The following is a 20161-nucleotide window of genomic DNA, read 5'->3' as shown; positions in this document are numbered from 1 at the left end:
TACATACTGACAACAGTTTTTTTTATTATTATTTTAAAGTTAGAAATGTCTCCAAATATACAATGCAAAGCTCTTATGAATAATGTATGTGTCACTTATCAGCCAACTTTTCCCTAATCCCATAATCCTTTTTCATTTCAGACCTCCGGGCTCCTCCTACATCCACTATGCCGAGTCTTCCATGAAAAACGGCTTTGGTCTCAAATACCTCCATCGCTTCTTCAACATCCCATTCCTGCAGCTGCAGGTCAGAGGAAACTCTCAAAGTCATGTTTGCTCTCAGGTCAACGTTTAGATGGTTTTAGCGTCATTTCAAGTGGAATCTTCACATATCTTGAGATCTGGAGATTTGAGTTCATCCATATGTTTTGGTGATATAAGAGTGTGGATTACGGCAAGGGCTCTTGATGCTGATCCTGGAGATCTGCCTTCCCGCTCTAACAGGTCTTCTGTAGTTTTCAGGGCTGCGTCCTCATTTAAAAGTATGCAAGCAAAAAATAAGTGTGTGCTAAATCATAGTGCACTGAAAATAGTACTGTATGCTAAAGGTGCTATTGTGTATACATGCAAGGATGTACAGTATCCAGGCATAAAATATGAGAATTCACTTTATTTTTTGCAGTAGTGCTAAAATGTGTCTGTCTTTGTCAGGAAGTGAAAATAAGAGAAATATGAAATTGCTCAATTCATGAATTTGATTCTCAGCAAAATCACTTGGATGCACATGGCCAAATCACTTCTGACAAAATCACTTCTGACAAAATCACTTATCACAGGAATCAGTCACAGGAAACCTGGGAAAATCAGGCAATTCTATAATGGAATTTTCCATTTAAAATATTAATTGTTTAGATATGGGTATTTCAGTAGCTAGAATTTTTTGTTTGTTTTTTGTTTTAATGATTTTTTTTTAATGATTTAATCAATTCAAGGGATTTTAATGACTTTCGTTTTATTGATATATTATTTATTTGAACTAGTTTTGACATTTATATTTTCAGTTTTCATTTTATTATAAGTTTTAGTTATTTTATGTCATTTTTGTTAGTTTTAGGAGTTTTTTATATTTCTATTTTGCTTTTATTTAGTTTTTAGTTTTAACTTATATATTAATATTTATATATATTAATAATATTAATATTTTATTTTATTTAAGCTCGCTTTCAAAGCTTGCTTGCTTTGATTTTTAATAATTATAGTTTTAGTTAACAGTAACAACACTGATATTTAAAAAATCATGGAATTGAATTGGTCAAAAGTTGTGGGAACCCTTTAGTAGGACCTTCTCTAGTGCACTCAGTAGGCAGCTGTAGATTTGAGTCCCCTGCTTTGTTGCCCAACAGATTTAGTCTTACAGTCAAGTTTAGCAGTAGCATTAAAGGGTTCCTGTTATGCGTTTTTACATTTTCAACTTTCGTTAGTGTGTAATGTTGTTGTTTGAGAATGAAATGGTCTGCAAATTTACAAAGCACAAAGTCCCTCCAGCGGGAGTTATTCTCTATATTAGTGCGCACGGTTTCTGAACTCCCTGAAACCGCCTCCGTTGTAGTCTTGAGTTTTCTTCTGGGAACGAACACATCACAGTATTCCTCATATAAATAATTCCCGCCCAAGGCATACGCAAAATAAAGGGGCGGGACCTGGTTGAGTTAGTTAGTAGTGTTGAAACTGGCGGTTATGGTGAGGGGCGGGACATTACTCAAACACGCTCTGAGCAGTTGGCCAATCACAACACACTGGTCCAAGCTGACCAATCAAAGCACACGGCTTCATAGAGACAGGAGCTAAACAGAGCGTTACTGACAGACTGGGAAGAGAGGAGCTGCAACAGTTGAGAATATGGGGAAAATAATGTGTTTTTTGATCATTAAAGCATGAAAACCTGTTCTAGTACAGCCCAAAAACAAAAGAAAGACTTTGTAAAAAGGCATTATAGATCCCCTTTAAAGTTGTTATATGTCTCTTGAGACTGGCTGAATGGCATTAATTAATTAGGAATGTAGAAATTAGCCTGGGGATCAATGGCGGCCGCTGTGTCTTATGTGTCAGCCTCTCTTCCTAAGGTTACTCCACAGTAAGTAGGTTGGCGGACTGGTTTCAGTTTAATGTATTTTATTGATCTTGTTAGATAAATTAACTTCTGTTCAATTATCCAGCTCAGCACAGATTGATAATAAAACTCAAGAGATACGCAACATCATATTACAGATGCAACCACAATAATTCATAAACATTGTATCAGATTCTGTATATGGATTTGTTTCACAGGGTTCTGGTTCCTGCTCTGGTTACTTCAGTCTGTTTGTAATCCTTTTGTCTGTTGGACACTGTTGACCTTCCCCTGTTATACACAAGTCTTTATTATCTGCGAATATTGCTGACAGTTGAACAACTGGTTGCTGTAAAGGTGATGCAAATCCCGCTGCTCAGAATTAGTCCGTGTCAAACTCATTAAACTTTCAGTACTGTGCCTAGATCTGTTTTCCTCTCCTTGCTATCTTTTTCAGTCATAGTTTAAAGGCCACTTCTAACTTCCGTGACTTTGAACAAACTTCTAACCCCAAGTATCAGTTCGGTCAGAAACCGGTTATTGGTTGGTGCATGTTTTTCAGTTTGTGCTTCTCTCTACCCATTCATTTCCAGTCCTCCTCCTAATTTAGAAATAATAAAGCAGGACAGTGCTTACTTGAGTGAGTCACTGTTGATGTCCTGAGAGATTACAGTGTGTTTGATGTGGTGTTTTTGTGTTTGCAGAGGGAGACTCTGTTACGACAACTGGAGACAAATCAGCTTGACATCGATGCCATGCTAGAAGAACTCAGTGTTCAGCAAGAGACGGAGGACCAGAACTATGACATGTGAGTGTGAACCTCAAGCACACACAGACACTATATATATATATATATATATATATATACAGTAGTCAACATTTGAAGTGGATCAAAAAAGTTCATCAAAGTTGTCCTAAGACAAGAACGGGTATTGTTCAAATATATGAGATGGGAGGGAAAATATTAAGTCAATGTTTTTGTGTTCTCTCGCAAATGTTTTGAGTTCCCCCGAGAAATTTTGCGTTCACTAGCAAAACATTTGATTTCCTTGTGAGCGAACGCAAAGTTTGTGAATGCAAAACATTGGTGAGAGAATGCAATCCTCCAATCTCATTTTTATTTCTTTTTTTCTACACCATGTCCCAAATTCCAAAGAATTGTTCAGTATTTCACCAGTATTCCTCAAAAATAAATGTTTTGGCATGTTAAAATATGGAGGGATTGAACATTTGAAAATAAAGAACTTAAGACTTATAAATATAAGTATTGTTACATGTATTCTTAACTCTCTAGGCGCCACGGTCGAGTTTACTCGACAAGATGCGGCACTGAATAAAACGACCGATTTTGTCAAATAGGGTGTCAAATTTCGTTCGACCTCCCTTCCACTAGATTGCAGACAAGTCATACTTCATCCCAGACTAAAAAAAAAGTCATGCTTCTATACAAAATCTTCGAGCTAGAGCGCATTGAATCAGTGCAAACAAAAGCGGAGCTAGTGTGCGAGTGAGCCATTTTATCAGAGCAATGTTGTGAGTAATGTTGTGTTATCAGAGCGAGTATTTGCATTAGATTATTATTATTATTATTATTTATGTTATATAAATATAAATATTATATTATTTAATGGCATCAATAAAGCTGATGAAGTGTTGGGTCTTCTATTCGCGGACTCTGATGATGACGGTGATTCTGAAAGTGAAAGTAGCCCTACACCAAGCACAAACGGTGAAACCTTTGCCCAATGTCAGTGTAGGGAACAATGTTTCCCGGGGTCGGAGTGTTCATCACGAAGTTAGCAGGTGTGTTAGTGTTGTGGGGAACGAGGCGGGAGATTTTTACAGATTTTTACCGCGCTAGCCAGCTTTGTCTTTTGACCGTGTGCCTCCCCGCAATCGCGGCGACAGTATTGTGGTGGAGGCTTTGTCTAATGCCACTGTGTATGTTAGACGAGGTCGAAGTATTCATAGGACAGTTAGGGGGTAACGTGGAGGCAGGGTGGGGAGTCGCAATGACAATGACAGTAGTCCGAGTTGTGCACACTCGGCGCGCGCGCGAGGCAGATCTGGCCGCGCCCGCGCTGCTCATGTGTGACACCTGACACGGGGCAGAGGGACTATTATGCATAGTCTATCGCAAGCTGATGGGAATGCCGGCTTTGTGTGTCATATGAATAATATATATGTGCCCCATACATTGAATGAGAGTGCCTACTGTATGTAGTAAATGGAAAATCTCTACAGCAAAAGGCCAACCGCTACATGCATTCGGTTTGTTTCTATCATTTATTAGTAATGATTTACACAGTTTGTTTACTACTTACTATTTACCTGAGCATTCAGTATTGTGCAATATAGCATACAGAAGGTGAGGGGCATTTTGGGGGGAACGAAGTGCTGCATTTTATCATTTAAACATGATAACTTTTCATGAAAATTCTATAATCCATGATGGCCGCCACCATATGATGTCATAATATGCAAATTAGATGGGACAATGTAATCCCAACATAAACTTTGGGTCATCCTTAATGTTTCTCTAATTTACAGAAAGTCTCTATCTTTTATCACTTTTAAGATATAGCCTTTTGAAATTAAGATGTCAAAATCGAACGGTTTAGAAAAAACCTCTGGCGCCTAAAGGGTTAAATAAAATGATCATAATTATCAAATATTATTGTTTTTATTTTACACTACAATTGTAATTTACAACAGTAATATATTTCAGATTAAAATAATAAGATAATAGAATTAATAATAATGGTAATAATAATAATTATTATTTTTATTATTATTAATTCTATTATATATTATAAACATGATAATAAATATTATTAATCACAGTGACACAAAAATAATACCAATAATAATTGATATTATTATTGTTGTTGCGTTATTATCAATCATATAGTGTGTATATATAGTTATAATATAAATGATTATTACTGTGTTGATCAATTATTGAAATATTAACTTGCATTATATTATTACATTTTTTAAATGCAAGTGGTTCGGCTGATAAAAAGTTTGGAAACCCCTGCTGTAGAGCATCATGAGATGTCACACAAGTTTAGCAAAGCAAAAGTCCCACTATGGCCAAGAGCCACCCACTAAGACGAGAATGCCACCTGACCAACATTTCTACAAATTTCACTGCTGTTTTTGTAGATTTCTTGAGATGATGGAGGCACGCAAAGCTTATGGATCTCCAGCGCCCTCTAATGGCCAGAGCCCGTCCTCAGGGTCCCAGTCCCCTGTGGTGCTGCCCGGTGCCGCCTCTCCCAGTAACTCCAGCCCCAGTACACCACAGGCCCCTGTCCCTCTCCAGACCCAATCCGCCCCGCCACCACCTCCATCTATACCACACCCCCCTGTCCAGATCACAGCCTCCCATGCTCCCCAAACACCATCTCAAACCCTGGAGCCTTCGCCTGCAGCAACCGTACCCGCATCTACCCAACCCGCACCTCCTCATGCCCAGAAACGAGGCTTCATGTCACGCCTGTTTGGTTCGTCTGCTGCAGAGACTTCACCAGGTCAGTACAAAACGTCAGAGGAGTCTGTTTTTAGTAGTCATAGCCAGTTATGTCTCGGCTCCAAAAGATCTCACTTTTAAGAATGAGGCTTTACTGTAGCACAGATAAGCTCTGTTCTGTAAGCCGTCTTGTCGCCTACTTCCTACATAAACACACACACACAAATGAATCATGGCATAGTTTATTATTACTATTTGCTTCTTTCTTTTTATTTTTCAAATAATCATATTTTCAAAATGTATTTATTCAAATTGCTTCGCATCAGAATAAGTCTGTTAATTGTGCAAACAATTAAATTTAATCAGTTTAAAAGTCATTGAATTTAATTATGGCTAGTTCAAGCAAGATCCAATTATTAGTTTGTTAAACTAATGTGTGTTTTAAATGCCCAAATCAATGAAGATTTTATGTAATTACGTAAATCTTAAATGTAGGCCTATATTTTTTTTTTTTTGAGTGTAGGCAACATCCAAACTGAAAAAGAGCTTTGTTTGTGTCTGATCTGAAACGCTCTACATGGGCAACTCTGTGCATCACACAAATAAAAACACTTGAAATGATATACTCCAATATTGGGTACACTAGCTTTGTTTCTAATGAATAAAATGCAAGTAACTAAATAAAATGTTGAATAATGTTGCAACCTACCATTTGCAACATCCTTCACATCAGCAGTGTGTCTATAATGCCTCAAAATGCTGTCTTTTTAAAAGTTTTTTTAATAGATCTTTAGTCTACAGTTTAGAATATTTACTCTCACAGACTTATAAAATTTAATGCAAGTTGCAACTATTGAAAATGACCAAAATGCACATCCCCAGTAAGTCTCTTTATATAAAAGGGTCTGTTTACATTCATTATGTACTTCAAAGGCCTTCACAACATTTAACTTACACGGTTTCCCTAGTGTGTTTTCAGATCTGAGAGCGTGTGTGTGTGTGTGTGTGTGTGTGTGTGTGTGTGTGTGTGTGTGTGTGTGTGTGTGTGTGTGTGTGTGTGTGTGTGTGTGTGTGTGTGTGTGTGTGTGTGTGTGTGTGTGTGTGTGTGTGTGTGTGTGTGTGTGTGTGAAGGTTTGCTAATGTGAATATATGAACTGTACTAAAGAGGGGCAGTCGTTCAGGGACTACATTCATTGCCTTATATTCTGAATACCAATGAGACATTATCAGGCAACGCTGGACCCGCCGCTGCACAGTCATTAAGGAGAGCGCTGGACTGACAAACACACGCCGGCTCTGCACCAGTGCATCTGCTGCTGCATTGCAGATCCTGGGGGATGGGGCCCATCAACACATATACACACAGAAAGTGTGTCAAATGGCTCCATATAAATATCATTTGCAAATATTTTGCTCTCTTAAGTTTGTGTTTTTGCTCATTTTCACAAAGTGCCCTTTTTGTTGTGTGGAATGCTGGATCCAATTTGACAAATGTCTAAACTGGTATGAAAGGTCCAAGATATCGTAAATAATAATGTATCATTAGTTCAGCATTCAAGATAGTCCAGAATTCAGGTTTGATCGGTTTTTAGTAATTTCTTCTGGACATTTTCCTTTTTTAGGACCTTTAAAAGCTCCTTTATTCAACAACATACTTAAAGAGACTTTCTAATCACAGGATTGTGCTGAGTATTGTTATAAAGCACCGTTCCTTCATCTGTGACAGGACAAATACTTGTTGTGTCTTCATTGCTGCCATCATCTGTCCTTCAAATATTTCTGAAAGTTGTGCTGAATGCCCATGAAATCTAGATATATTCATATATTCATTTCCTTTATACGTTTCATGCGTTTCAGTGAATCTCAAGCCTTTATTTATTTATTTATTCTACTGTTTATTAATATTATCATGATTATGCACATTTTCCCCAAAAAAATCTCATTAAGTTTATGTTTAAAAAAAGTTGTTGTACTGTCTATTGTATTGCTGATTTAAATCACTGTGTCTGTTTTCATTACTGTAATAAACTAATGAGATTTTTTATGAGAATTTTCGGGGGAAATTTATGGAAGTAAAATAATGACAAATGTTTTTGAAACAAAAAAGCTTGTTGAATTGCACTACTTGAAAACATATGCATTGCATTAACCCATGCTTGCATTTTAATGCATTGTATTTTTAGGGCTTGCATTTTTATGGGCTGAAATTCAACATGGTTGTATATTTAAGATGTGAATCAAAACAATTCAATTCAAAACATTTCACACACGTTTTCAGTATTAAAAATTCAATAATCCATATTCACCTTTCAGATTTCACTTCCAAAATGTTCATTCTGTTTAGAAATACAACCTATAATATTCGACAGACAATTTTCGGTCCATTTTATTTCGCTTTACAAATTCGCATCCACAAATTCAGTGGTTCAAATTCGACAGAAAATTCAACATTTGACATCCGGGAATGGCAGGAATATCAGTAGATTGCCGATTGATAATCTCCAAAACTGTTAGTCGACCTCACCAGCAGGGGGTGCAAGCGGCTGTTGAAGAAGAAAACTATAGAGAAATATGTTAATGGTTTTAAAAATATCCTTTATTTTATGCAATATTTTTTTTTCTTTTGATGCTTGATGTGTAATGACAGATTTACCTAATTTAATTTGTTCAGAATAATTATAATAGAATAAATTATAATACAAGTTTAATAGAATATCATAAGACAATTCTGTAATTCTATAAAAGTCAAATATATTTCTGTTTTAATTCATGCAAATGCATTCTTGCATGTTATTAATCAGAATGAGATTTTTTTTATTTTATGAGAATATGGGGGGAAGGGGTCTGATTATCATCAATGCAAAATATCTTAATCCCTAAAAAAGGTAAAGTCACATTTATGTAGCGCTTTACAAAGACTTTTCTTCAAAGCAGATTAATATTAATAAACAGGAAAATGGAATCAAACCAAAATTCTAAAATGGTCAAATATGTTTCAGGTGAAAATATGTTATAAATATCTGACTTGTGATGCAGCCTAGAATCATAAACACACTATGTTGGTTTGTTTGGCCAGAGGAGAGCTGCTTTGAAACAATCTGTATTGTATAAAGCGCTATAGAAATAAAGCTGGCTTGACTTGCCTTGACTCTTTGCAACTGTGCAACATAACTCGTTGGAATTATTGCATACGTTCATTTTAACCCAGTATGGTCTTTTATTTTCATCAGAAACTACAGGTTCTGAAGGCCCGAAGCCCTCTGGAAAGGTGCAGAGCGTGGATGAGTTTGTACCGGAGGTTGGATTGGACCGGACCTTTCTGGAAGACGGTGGAACAGCAGTTAAATCGAAGAAAAAACCTCCAACATCAGCTCCCATTCTGGACAGTGATAGGTGAGCTGTCACAACACATCCTTTGCTTGTTTGAGTATTGCTGTTGTAATTTTAGCAGCTTATTAACATACTGGACAGGGTTTCATTTTCTCAGATCAACATGATTGTTCCATCTCAAAATAATTTGGTTGTGGTAATGCTGTTAAAAAAAACAAGTGATGTTTCCGAAATGAAGAAAGTTTGTGAATTTTGAGAAACAATGAAAATTAAGCATTGAAAATATTTATGCAAAGAGACATTAGTAACACTTTACAATACATTAGTCAATGTATTAACTAACATGAACAGCAATATATTTTATTTACAACATTTATTATATATATATATATATATATATATATATATATATATAATAAATGTTGTAAATAAAATATTTGTGTTGATTTTTGTTCATGTTAACTAATTTATTTAATGTTGGAAAATGAAATATTATTGTAAAGTTACACAAGTATATTTATATTAAATAAGGACTGAGGCATTGATCGCAATAAGAGCAGAGGCATTTGGGTATAATTTTAGTTGCATGTTAAACTCATGATGAGTTTTCCTGTCTTTTCCTCAGTGATGGAGAGGGCCGGGGAAATCCTCTGGTCTCCGGCTTCCAGGATGATTTAGATCCGGATGACCGAGCGCTGAGCCAGCCTCCCCTTAAAGCGGTGGTCCCAAGCGTGGGCGTCACACTCACGAGTGACGAAGAGGAGGAAGATTCATCTCTACCCTCTGTTGCCCTGCACAAAGGCATCAGCTCAGGAACAAACTCAAAGAGGTAAAAAACCGCATGCAGAAATGCATCTTACTTTTAATAGAAAGACATCAGTGGGATACAGACATGTTGAGACCTGACCAGAATTTCCAGAAGATTTGTTGTACGGTTTAAATTAATTTCCCTCACTCTTGATGAGCTTCCAAAATAGAAATTATTCCATTAGCAGAGAGACTTCTCTAATTTACTTTAATTAAAGCACCCGTAATGAAGGCAAAACCAATTTTCATTTCTTGATAATATTATTTTTCAATTAATGTTACCTTGGCAGTGATTTCTATAGATAGATCGGTAGACTGACAGATAGACATGGATGGATGGATGAAAAAGATAGATGGATGAAAAAGGATGGATGGATGGATGGATGGATGGACGAAAAATATGGATGGATGGATGGATAAAATGCATGGATGAATGGATGAAATGCACGGATGGATTGATTGAATGCATGGATGGATGGATGGATGAAATATATGGATGGATCGATGAAATGCATGGATGGATGGAAGAAATGGATGGATCGATGAAATGCATGGATGGATGGAAGAAATACAAGGATGGATGGATGAAATACATGGATGGATAAAATACAAGGATGGATGGATGAAATACATGGATGGATGGATAAAATACAAGGATGGATGGATGAAATACATGGGTGGATGGATGAAATACATGGATGATGGATGGATGGATGGATGGATGAAATACATGGGTGGATGGATGAAATACATGGATGATGGATGGATGGATGGATGGATGAAATACATGGATGGATGAATGGATGGATGAAATGCATGGATGGAAGAAATGGATGGATGGATGAAATACATGGATGGATGGATGAAATACAAGGATGGATGGATACATGGATGGATGGATGGATGAAATGCATGGATGGATGGATGGATGGATGGATGGATGGATGGATGGATTGGACGGACAGACTGACATTTCCTGTAGAAACTGACATTTATTTTCTCAGATCTTCAGTGAACTCCATCAAACATCTGCAAACCATGTCTAAACCAGCCGAGAGACCCCAAAGCCTGAAAACAACAGCAGGACCTGCAGGTCTAAAGACAGGGGGCGCTGTTGAGGTGCACTCAGACTCAGACGCTCAGCAGATGCTGTCGTTTGCCATGGATGATCCTGATTTTGAGATTGACGAAGTTGCCGTACACAAGATCAAGACGGTAGAGAACCATTTCTAGGTTCTTGATTATTAATGAAATTTCAACCCATGGCCTGTTATTCCACACTGAAATCAGTGTTATTTAAATGTAATTGATATCATATTAGTTTTTAATATTCTTAATTGGATTTTATTTTTATATTTTCTGTTTTCATTTTAAAATTGGTTTTAGTAATTCTGTTGTGTGTTTTTGTTATTTTTATTATTTTGTTGTAAATACAGAATGTGTAAATATATCATTTGTTGTCTATATCATTTTTTATTACGTTTAATTTATTTAGTTTTAGTTATTTTAGTACTTAAATTTAAACTAAAAAAAAGAGAAATATTGTCTTGGCAGCTAGCTGAATTTTTATTAAATTCTATTTTAAAATTAAAACTATTTTAATTGCTTTAGTTTTAACTATAATAACCCTGACCGAAATCCATCACAAGTGTTGTTCTCTTAAGAAATGTAAATCGTCTAATGCATCTAAAGTCTAATAAATATAATTTATCTATTTTGCCACCACATAATTCCCACTTAGCCACTCATATGTTATGCTTTGTCTGTTTTTCTTAGAGGGCACTTTCTGCACTAGATGACTTATCTGACCGGTCGGATGATGGTTTTGTGTTAGCTGGACTCCAGGAGCCCCCCAAACCTGTCGCCCCCTCATTCAAGACCCTCAATAGCGACATTGACCTCTTCGGCCTGGGATTTGAAGAGACGACGCCTAAGAGTAAAGACAGCAGTGAAGATCAGGAAGGTAACAATCAGTAAATCACTGATCACAAATAAAGGGAATTCACATCCTTTCAGCCAAAGTGGGCTTCATGTATACAAGATAAGTAAGGATTAACATTATTTACTCAGACATTGAAATCTATCCTACTTTTTTTTTTTTTTAAGTGCTCTATTATGCTATTTTAAATGTCCATAATTTAGTTTTGAGGTCTCCTACAATAGGTTTACATTCATCCAAGGTCAAAAAACACTTTCATTTTCTCATCATATACATTGCAGCGTCAGCTCTTTGCTCACTGTGTCAGAAACGGTTCAGTAAAGGATTCAATCTCTCTAAACCCCTCCGTATCAATTTGAGCCCGAGTCCTCATGGAAGCACATGCAAAGTGGATTTGCTTTCACAGCACAGAGAAAAAGCGTCTTCTCAACCAATCTCTTCAGTTACAGCTCGAGTGTTTGAGGGCAGGTCAGAGTAGATAGAAGAACACAGGCTGGCATTATGCAAACTTGTTACAAACCTTCGAGCAGGAAGTTGCTGACGACTCGTTTCAGGCAGTCGAGAATCGGTTCTTGCTTTTAGGAGATGATAACTTTATTTGTCATGCACTTTGATCTTTGAAACTTTGCAGACCTTTTACATTCACAAACCGCTATATTACACACTACATGAAAGGTAGTATCCAAAAAATCATAATGGGGCACTTTAATGTACTGTAAGTGATGATTTAATTGACACATTATATAAAAACAGATCTTTAAAAACATTGATGCCCATTTCAAAGTTATATTAATGCAGGTAAAACTAAGAGTTTATGCTGTCAAAGAATGCTGCAAATCCATTGATTTCGAAGGGGACGGGCAATCGTGTAAATATTTCTGTCTGTATTCTTGCTTTTCAAAGTAACCCATATAATCCCACACCCTTAAAAGGATCTCGCATCCCTCAAATGCTTCGTTAGGGCTTTTTTAATTTATTTTTTATTTTTTTAATGTCTGCAGTCTTAAACAACTGGGTTAAAGGATGACTTTGTGCACATTTCCAAGTCTGTTTTATCTTGCAGATAATGAAAGCAGACACTCCATAAAGGACAAGAAAAAGAAGAAAAAGAAAAGCAAAGAGGTAAGATTTGAAAAACTTGACTATATTAGCGATAGACAATTAGGGCAATTAAACTGACAATATTTTGCTATTTTGAGGTTGTGAGTGAGCGAGCGAGTGTGTGAGGGAGTGTGTGAGGGAGAAAGTGAGTGAGGGAGTGAGGGAGGGAGGGAGTGAGTGAGGGAGTGAGCGTGTGAGGGAGTGAGTGAGGGAGCGTGTGAGCGAGCGAGCGAGTGAGTGAGTGAGAGTGAATGTGTGTGTGAGACGGCACGCGATGACTGGTCGGAAAGCAGCGTGTAGTCTGACATGTTTCTTGTCCACGACACAAGATTTTAGGATTCAAAATCGCGTAATCTGACACAGTGACTATCGTAACTGACAAAAAAATCATGTAATCTGATCCAGGCATAAAACTTTCTCATGTGTTTCAGATTTTGTTGCTTGTGCATAAACTTCCTTTATTAGTGAAATTGAAGAAAAAATCTTCTTGTTGTTCTAGGAGGATGAGAAAAGCAGCAAAAAACGACACAAACACAAGAAAAAGGAAAAAGATGACGCGGGAATAGGAACAGGAACAGTAGACGAGAAAGAAAAGAAGAAGAAGAAACCATCAAGGCCCAAGAAAGCAGGAACTGTGGACGATCTTGAGGCCTTCCTGGCCGGTGGAGACGGACCAGGACACAGTGAGGGTGGAGATTATGAAGAACTCTAGAGCTCCATCTAACCAATCAGGGTTTGACATCAACACCGTGTGACATCGCCAGGTCATTTTCCAATCCATTCCACCTGTTTTCAGTGCCTAACCTTTTGAATGTTCACAGCGTTTTTTGTTCTTCCAGCAGTGCAGCTTTACGTTGTGCTTTCTCAAATGGGTACATGGCACCGTTGTTCGCCTCATGCCGTTTTCCCAAGTGTATCAGTCTTTTCAGACCTATAACTTTAGATGCATTTTTCAGGAAGGACAGAGGCAGATTTCACCTGCTTCTTCAATCGATCCAGAGTTTATTCCGTTATTCCAGCAAAATTATGACGTTCTACGAAAACTCGGTCACTTTTAGCTGTATTGGTTTTGTTTTGTGTGTGTCTGTCAATGTGTGTGTGTATATATGTGTCCCTGAAAACGTTTGGCAACTCTGTGTGTGCTTGCATTTTAATTAAGCAAACTTATAGAGGGATTAATCCGACTTTCCGTTCAAATCTGCACAGCAGTAGAAGGCCACATATTGGCCCTCAATACATTACACAAGCAACACTAATTTCTGTGTAAATCATTCGAAAAATTATTATTTTCTCAGTCTCGAGTTGCATTTAATTGAATCGTTTTGGTCGTGTTTCATAAATGTTGCATAAATTGTCAATTCTATCCAACAATTAATAGTTTTCACAAAGAATGTGCACAGAAGTTCGTTCTGCTCATGCACATCATATATCAGATCCTCAAATAATCAGTTGGTAACTAATAACTATTAATTAATAACAAAAGCTGCTTTTGCCATCAATTTCTTTCATTACTGCCTTAAATTGTTTTACACTTAATATAATGAAAGCCTTTATAGAGCAAACGTATAAAGTTAATTAATGGCTGAGGCTCTGACACACTGCTAACATAGACAGAATTACTGCCAGCTGGAGAGACACACTCTTTCCACAAGCAAAATCATGTTTGCATTTAGATATATGATAAAATCACATCAAGTCGGTCAGATTGTCTTTTGATTTTTCTTTATATTCATGCATTTACTAAACCAGTATTACAATTCTAATAATGCGTTTTAAGATTCATAATCATAGTTTCTGATTCCAGTCAAACTTCCGGTATTCTGATTCCAGTATCCATTTCCTTTGCTGAATATCTTTATTTTTGTTATGGCTTGTGTACTTGTTAGAAGTTGTGTGTAGACCTAGTGTTTGGCCGCCCGTGCATAGAAATTTGTACATTTTAGCAACGCCCCGTTTAAATGATTCGAGCGCAATGAAACAGAACTGATCTAAAAAAAAATTATCAAAATATTTTTCCCTCATATTTTTGCATGACTAGGTGATTAAAAGCTGAGAAAATTACGTTTTAGTAAAAGATCTAGAAAAACGGGCTGCATATGTACATTTGTAAACTTCTTGAGCGTCTAATAGTGAAAGCAAAATCATATTTTGAATGCACACATTTATACTTTGTGATATCACCTAAAATATTTTGGCTTCAAATGATCCAATAAAGTTGTATTGACAAACATTTGTTTACTCATAATGGGCATCATTCATGAGAACAGATTAGAATTGTTCTTACTTCAATTGTTGCATCAGATTGTACGTAAAATGGCCACTTTTGTAAGAATGGTTTTATCAGCGATTCATTTCATGAATATTTTCCAAGTGTTTACTTGCAATGCCCCCCTTTTTCCTTTTATTTTCATCATGTGTTGATAAATAACCAAATAATTTCACCACTTCAATTATTTTTGCATGGTATTGAATGTAAAATGACCATTTATGTAAGAATGGTTTTACCAATGATTGATTCTGCTCGTGATTCATGAATGAAGCCCAATGTTTACTTGCAACGCCCTCTTTTTGCTTTTGTTTTCATCATGTATTGATAAATGATAACCTAATAATTTCAGGCGTGAATTTTATTCTAATGAACTAGACTGTTGTGGAATCTGATTGGCTCCAGCTTAAGTGGCAAAATGACATCATCCCTTCTAGTGCACCTCATCATTTCAAATGGTTTCAATGGATTTTCTATTTTTCAATTCTTATTATTGGGACAAAATAGCAACGTACTTTCCGCCTTCCAAAGAGAAGGACTCTTGACGTTCACCTTGGCATCCACCTTTGAACCTGGTTGTTTCGGCCCAAGATGTCGCATTCAACACACTGTCCCGCTACGGCTTTCCCTCAGGCACAACAGTGCCGACAACTGAATGTTGATTCCTGCTCGTAAAGATGTTTTTCCAGAATCCCCAAAGGAATTCTCAAAGAGGAACGGAGATCATTGGGGCGACTAGCCATTAAATAACGGTACGTTTAAAGACCTGCAGATTCCCGTGTGTCTTTTGCGACCATCGTCTGTGTCTCTTAGGTCGTTGCAAATCGAGCACGGCTGCCGGCTCCACATGCGCCACTGAGACCATGTGATGCATCACGCTGTCACCATGGAACTGCTCGCTTGGGAAAACTGTCTACACGCTCACTGTGATAAATAGTCACACACTCCTGGATATACGAGTACACTGTTAATACTCTCACCCCAAACCAGCGACTCGAACACATATCAACTTCCTCTTTACTCTGCCTCAAGTATGATTGACTCTGAAGGGCGCTTGATTTATTTGTTTATCTCTCCGTTTGGCATGCATATTTTTCCCACTGTTAGGGAAAAAGGAGATGGGAAATGAACGCATTGGTGCTGCACTAGCTCTGGACTGATGCAGTTACCAACACACTATCTGCGTTTCACTACGACTGCTTTTATGGACTGGAAATGTTTGGGAACGCTAGTTTTAAATCCATTTGTTTATTCATCCAGCATATATGCATTCCAAAACCTTTATTTGGGACCATAAATGGTTGTGATTGCCTATTTATTTTTTGTTACCCTGTTTCACGACCCACAGTGTTCATATTTTTGATTTATGTGTTTCAACTGTGTAATAAATGCAAGCGAAATTTGAAAGCAAGCGAGTGAGTTATTTGTATCGTAATGATATACTTCAAAGTTGTGGTGTTAATCTTACACCTACGTTTAGTTTCAGTGCTTTCAATGCAGCGTTCATTCATCTTTTTAGTTTTTATAGTCACTTTGAGTGAATCTCATGAAGAAATACCCAGGTTGTTTTCTACAGCCCTCAAACATTTTGCTTGTTTCTCCTTTTCTGGATCATTTTAGCACACTATCCGTTTGTTGCTTTGCCCGAACTGTTGTTTTTGTTCGGGAAATGTGATTCTAGATTAGTTTACTGTCCCAATCCACATCATGGACATGTTGGTTGTGACACTTTATCGCCACTAGAGGGAGCAGTTTTTGATCAATTTATACAGTTAGAAGGTTCAAGTCACCATGTAAAGTTGAGTATGTGTGTTTGGATTGATTGACTGATTTATTTATTTTGACTTATCAGCAATTGTGATTTCCAGTTAATTTGTTTTCTATTGTTAATACATTCATAGCATGGTGTTTCAGTATTCAGTGCTGATAAGTGCAGTCGTTGGTGCCAACTTCAGTCATTGCCGTAAGTAGTAACTCTTATTTATACTACCTTCCTTGTCCTTCTCTTCCCCTTCTGTCTTACTCATCACATTGACTATGTGGCAATATGCAATATTCTAGGTTATTTTATCTTGATAATATCTACCACATCTCTGGCGTGCTGTCGATTACCGTGGACTGTCATTTAGATATTTGGCAGATGCGTAAAAATCAAATCCTAAGTGCTGACATTGCATTCAGCCTATGTATTTTTATCTGTACATGCATTCCCTGAGAATCGATCCCAAGACCTTGGTGTTGCCAGCATCAAGGTGAATGGCAATGTGTTCACATTAATTCACATGTCCATCCAAGAAAAGTGGTCACACCTTGAAAGACTGAATCAATGTGTTCTATTTTAAGTGTGTTACTTTTAACAGGTTTTCTGTTCAATTGTATCAAATGTAAAATGAAATTGCAGTCAATATATTATTATCTGTGGTCATCAACAGCAGGCCAAATACTTAAACTCTTCATATTCAGTATTCACAGACTCTTTTTTTTTTATGTAGATATATATACTCTTTTGACTTGGACCCGTACATGTTGCTGTGGTTTAATTTTGACTGACAGCAGAGACAGCAAATCACAGCTTACTGTATAACTCACTTGGTGATCGAGTAACCTTGTAAACACTTCAATGCTGCTCTCTGTTGAGATCAATAGAGACATAGAAACTGTAACATACAGCTATGGATTACATGTTTTCGTTGTTAACTTGTATTCCTTTTTACCTGTAGCATAATGGTGCCATGCTATTGTCTACCGAACCAGGGAAAGTTGCATTATATCCATCTTCATAATATGCTACAATGGTTCACTGGCAGATTTTTAGGCCTTTACTTGCAGCAAAAAGCAACATTTTAAAGGGCCGTTTTAATTAACATCCTAACATCTAGTATTATTTTGCAAGTCACATATAAAATATCCGTTTACTTGAATAAATCATGTCCACTCGAAGAGAAATCAAGCACCAATTTTATTCAGATTGCTAAAATATGCAATTTGGTACATTTGCTGATATGGCCTAAAAGAAATTCTGATGCTGGTAATGTAAATCAATGAGATCTTAATTACTGTATAGCAGACTACTTACATAAAATGCATATAAATATCAGTTGTCACTTCTTTCTCCCAATAATGTCTCATAAGACGATATTTAAATTATTAGTTTTATGATCAAAGCTCTGTAGTTTTAAAACATATAATGCAATTAATACAATGATGATTGAGAGATGAACAAATAAACGTTCCTCCAAAGTCTGATGGATCATATTTGATATTCAAAAATGATAATCAAGTAAACATAAGTTGCTTCCGTCCAGTAAATAATTCATCTTGAAATATTACTTACAATATAAAAGTCATTCTCAAGTTTACTTGATAAACTTAATAAAAATCATTATAGATCTGTTGTGAAAGTCATGTCATGTGGGTTCTGCTCTAAAACCTAGTAAGCTGCCTATAGGCTTGCAACTGACTCGAATGTTCCCTAAATGTATAGGCAACATAATTATGCTATACCTTTTTTGATACCTTTTTATTATGCTATACCTTTTTTGGCCAAATTTGCATGTAACTATTGACAGAAAAGACGATCCCACAATACATTTTTATGAGAAAGATGGCAAATGAAATAAGAAATGCTGATGATATAAATCTTTTCATTTTATTCAATATTGAAAATGACCATTTAAAGGGATGGTTCGGAGTAAAATCAACCTAGGGTCCTTTGCACCATGACCTCGAGCCAAACCCCTTGGTCGAACATTATTAAAGCTTATTTAGAGATATCAGCCGGATGGATTAGTGCAGGCGCTAATGGATCCAAGGTTGTATCTCGTAAATTACCCCACTAATAATGCCCAGAATGGTGCCAAACTTCTACAGTAGTACAGATAGGTTCTGTACTCATAAAACGAGGCATTGGAAAGTTTGTAAGTACATCAGGAGTTTATTTAAATAACACTTGCCTGACGGCTAATGCTACCGCTAACCCGGACGTCGACGTCACTTCAGTGATTTGAGAAAAGCACGTAAAAGTCCTGGCAGAAAGCGATGCATAAGGATGTAGTGTAACGACAAATTATTATTTTTTCCGAAGTGTTGACAACTTAGTGTTAACTAATAATTGCTGCAAACTGGTACTACCAACAAAATATTAGTGCATTCCTGGAAATGGGCGTTGTTACACTACATCCTTATGCATCGCTTTCTGCCAGGACTTTTACATGCTTTTCCCAAATCACGGAAGTGACGTTGACGTCCAGGTTAGTGGTAGCATTAGCCATCAGGCAAGTGTTATTTAAATAAACTCCTGATGTACTTACAAACTTTCCAATGCCTCGTTTTATGAGTACAGAACCTATCTGTACTACTGTAGAAGTTTGGTACCATTCTGGGCATTATTAGTGGGGTAATTTACGAGATACAACCTTGGATCCATTAGCGCCTGCACTAAGCCATCCGGCTGATATCTCTAAATAAGCTTTAATAATGTTCGACCAAGGGGAAAAAGGCTTCTGGGGGGGTGTTTAGCTCGAGGTCATGGTGCAAAGGACCCTAGGTTGATTTTACTCCGAACCATCCCTTTAAAGTACTCCTTATCAACATGCTAACTTCAATTGTATTTTCTTGTGTGCGTGTCCTTAAAAGCGTGTATTTGAGTTGCTGTCGTGTAGAGTGCTCTAATGCGCGCGCGTATGAGGTTGCATCAGGGTGCCTAAGTAGGCAGCAGACAGCAAGGCAGCTCACTAGGTTTGAGCACAGAGCCTTACCGTCTCAGAGCCCAGTTTAATGAGCGCCTTTATTGACTGTCTAAAAATGTGAGTCACCAGAAGTCTCACACTCTCCCAGAGAACCACTAATGAGGATTTACACTGCAGAAATGTCATGGTTCAGTCTCTGGGTTTCTCTATTGTAGCTGGGAGTTTTCCGTGCAACAATTTTTTAATTATCTCAGGCCGTAGAGGAGTCTCTGGAGTGGTGCTGATCACATAACCGCTGAGCAGCGTGCCTTGTGTTCACTCCAGAGTTAATGATGCATCACGACTGCAGGCAACACAGGCTGAAACATTTCACAAACGCCACAGATTAAAACTATAAGTCAACAGAGGCTGTTATGCTACAATAATAGCAATGGCTAAATTAATTCTGTTAATTATTATAGTTCATATGTTGACTGCGTTTGCAGAGCATTTTACATTTTGTAAT

At 37.0% G+C, this 20161-nt stretch overlaps 1 protein-coding gene across 3 annotated transcripts in view; it reads left to right on the top strand.

Annotated features, from left to right (window-relative positions):
- The window catches only part of rabl6a (RAB, member RAS oncogene family-like 6a), a 28763-nt gene extending 12388 nt beyond the window's left edge, over positions 1-16375 (top strand). For all 3 annotated transcript variants that reach the window (XM_084113556.1, XM_084113555.1, XM_084113554.1), the window contains 9 exons: positions 142-247; positions 2755-2858; positions 5219-5586; positions 8756-8918; positions 9481-9684; positions 10667-10877; positions 11439-11625; positions 12665-12723; positions 13202-16375. In XM_084113556.1, the coding sequence (XP_083969682.1) occupies positions 142-247; positions 2755-2858; positions 5219-5586; positions 8756-8918; positions 9481-9684; positions 10667-10877; positions 11439-11625; positions 12665-12723; positions 13202-13414 (1615 nt within the window). In that variant the 3' untranslated portion in view covers positions 13415-16375. The remainder of the gene's footprint in view (positions 1-141; positions 248-2754; positions 2859-5218; positions 5587-8755; positions 8919-9480; positions 9685-10666; positions 10878-11438; positions 11626-12664; positions 12724-13201) is intronic.
- Positions 16376-20161: the final 3786 nt, after the last annotated feature.

This window comes from Abramis brama (genome assembly GCF_963993115.1).
Source record: "Abramis brama genome assembly, chromosome: 5".
Lineage (NCBI taxonomy): Eukaryota > Metazoa > Chordata > Actinopteri > Cypriniformes > Leuciscidae > Abramis > Abramis brama.
Note: the sequence above shows the minus strand (reverse complement) of the source record. Positions and strands in the feature narration are given on the sequence as shown.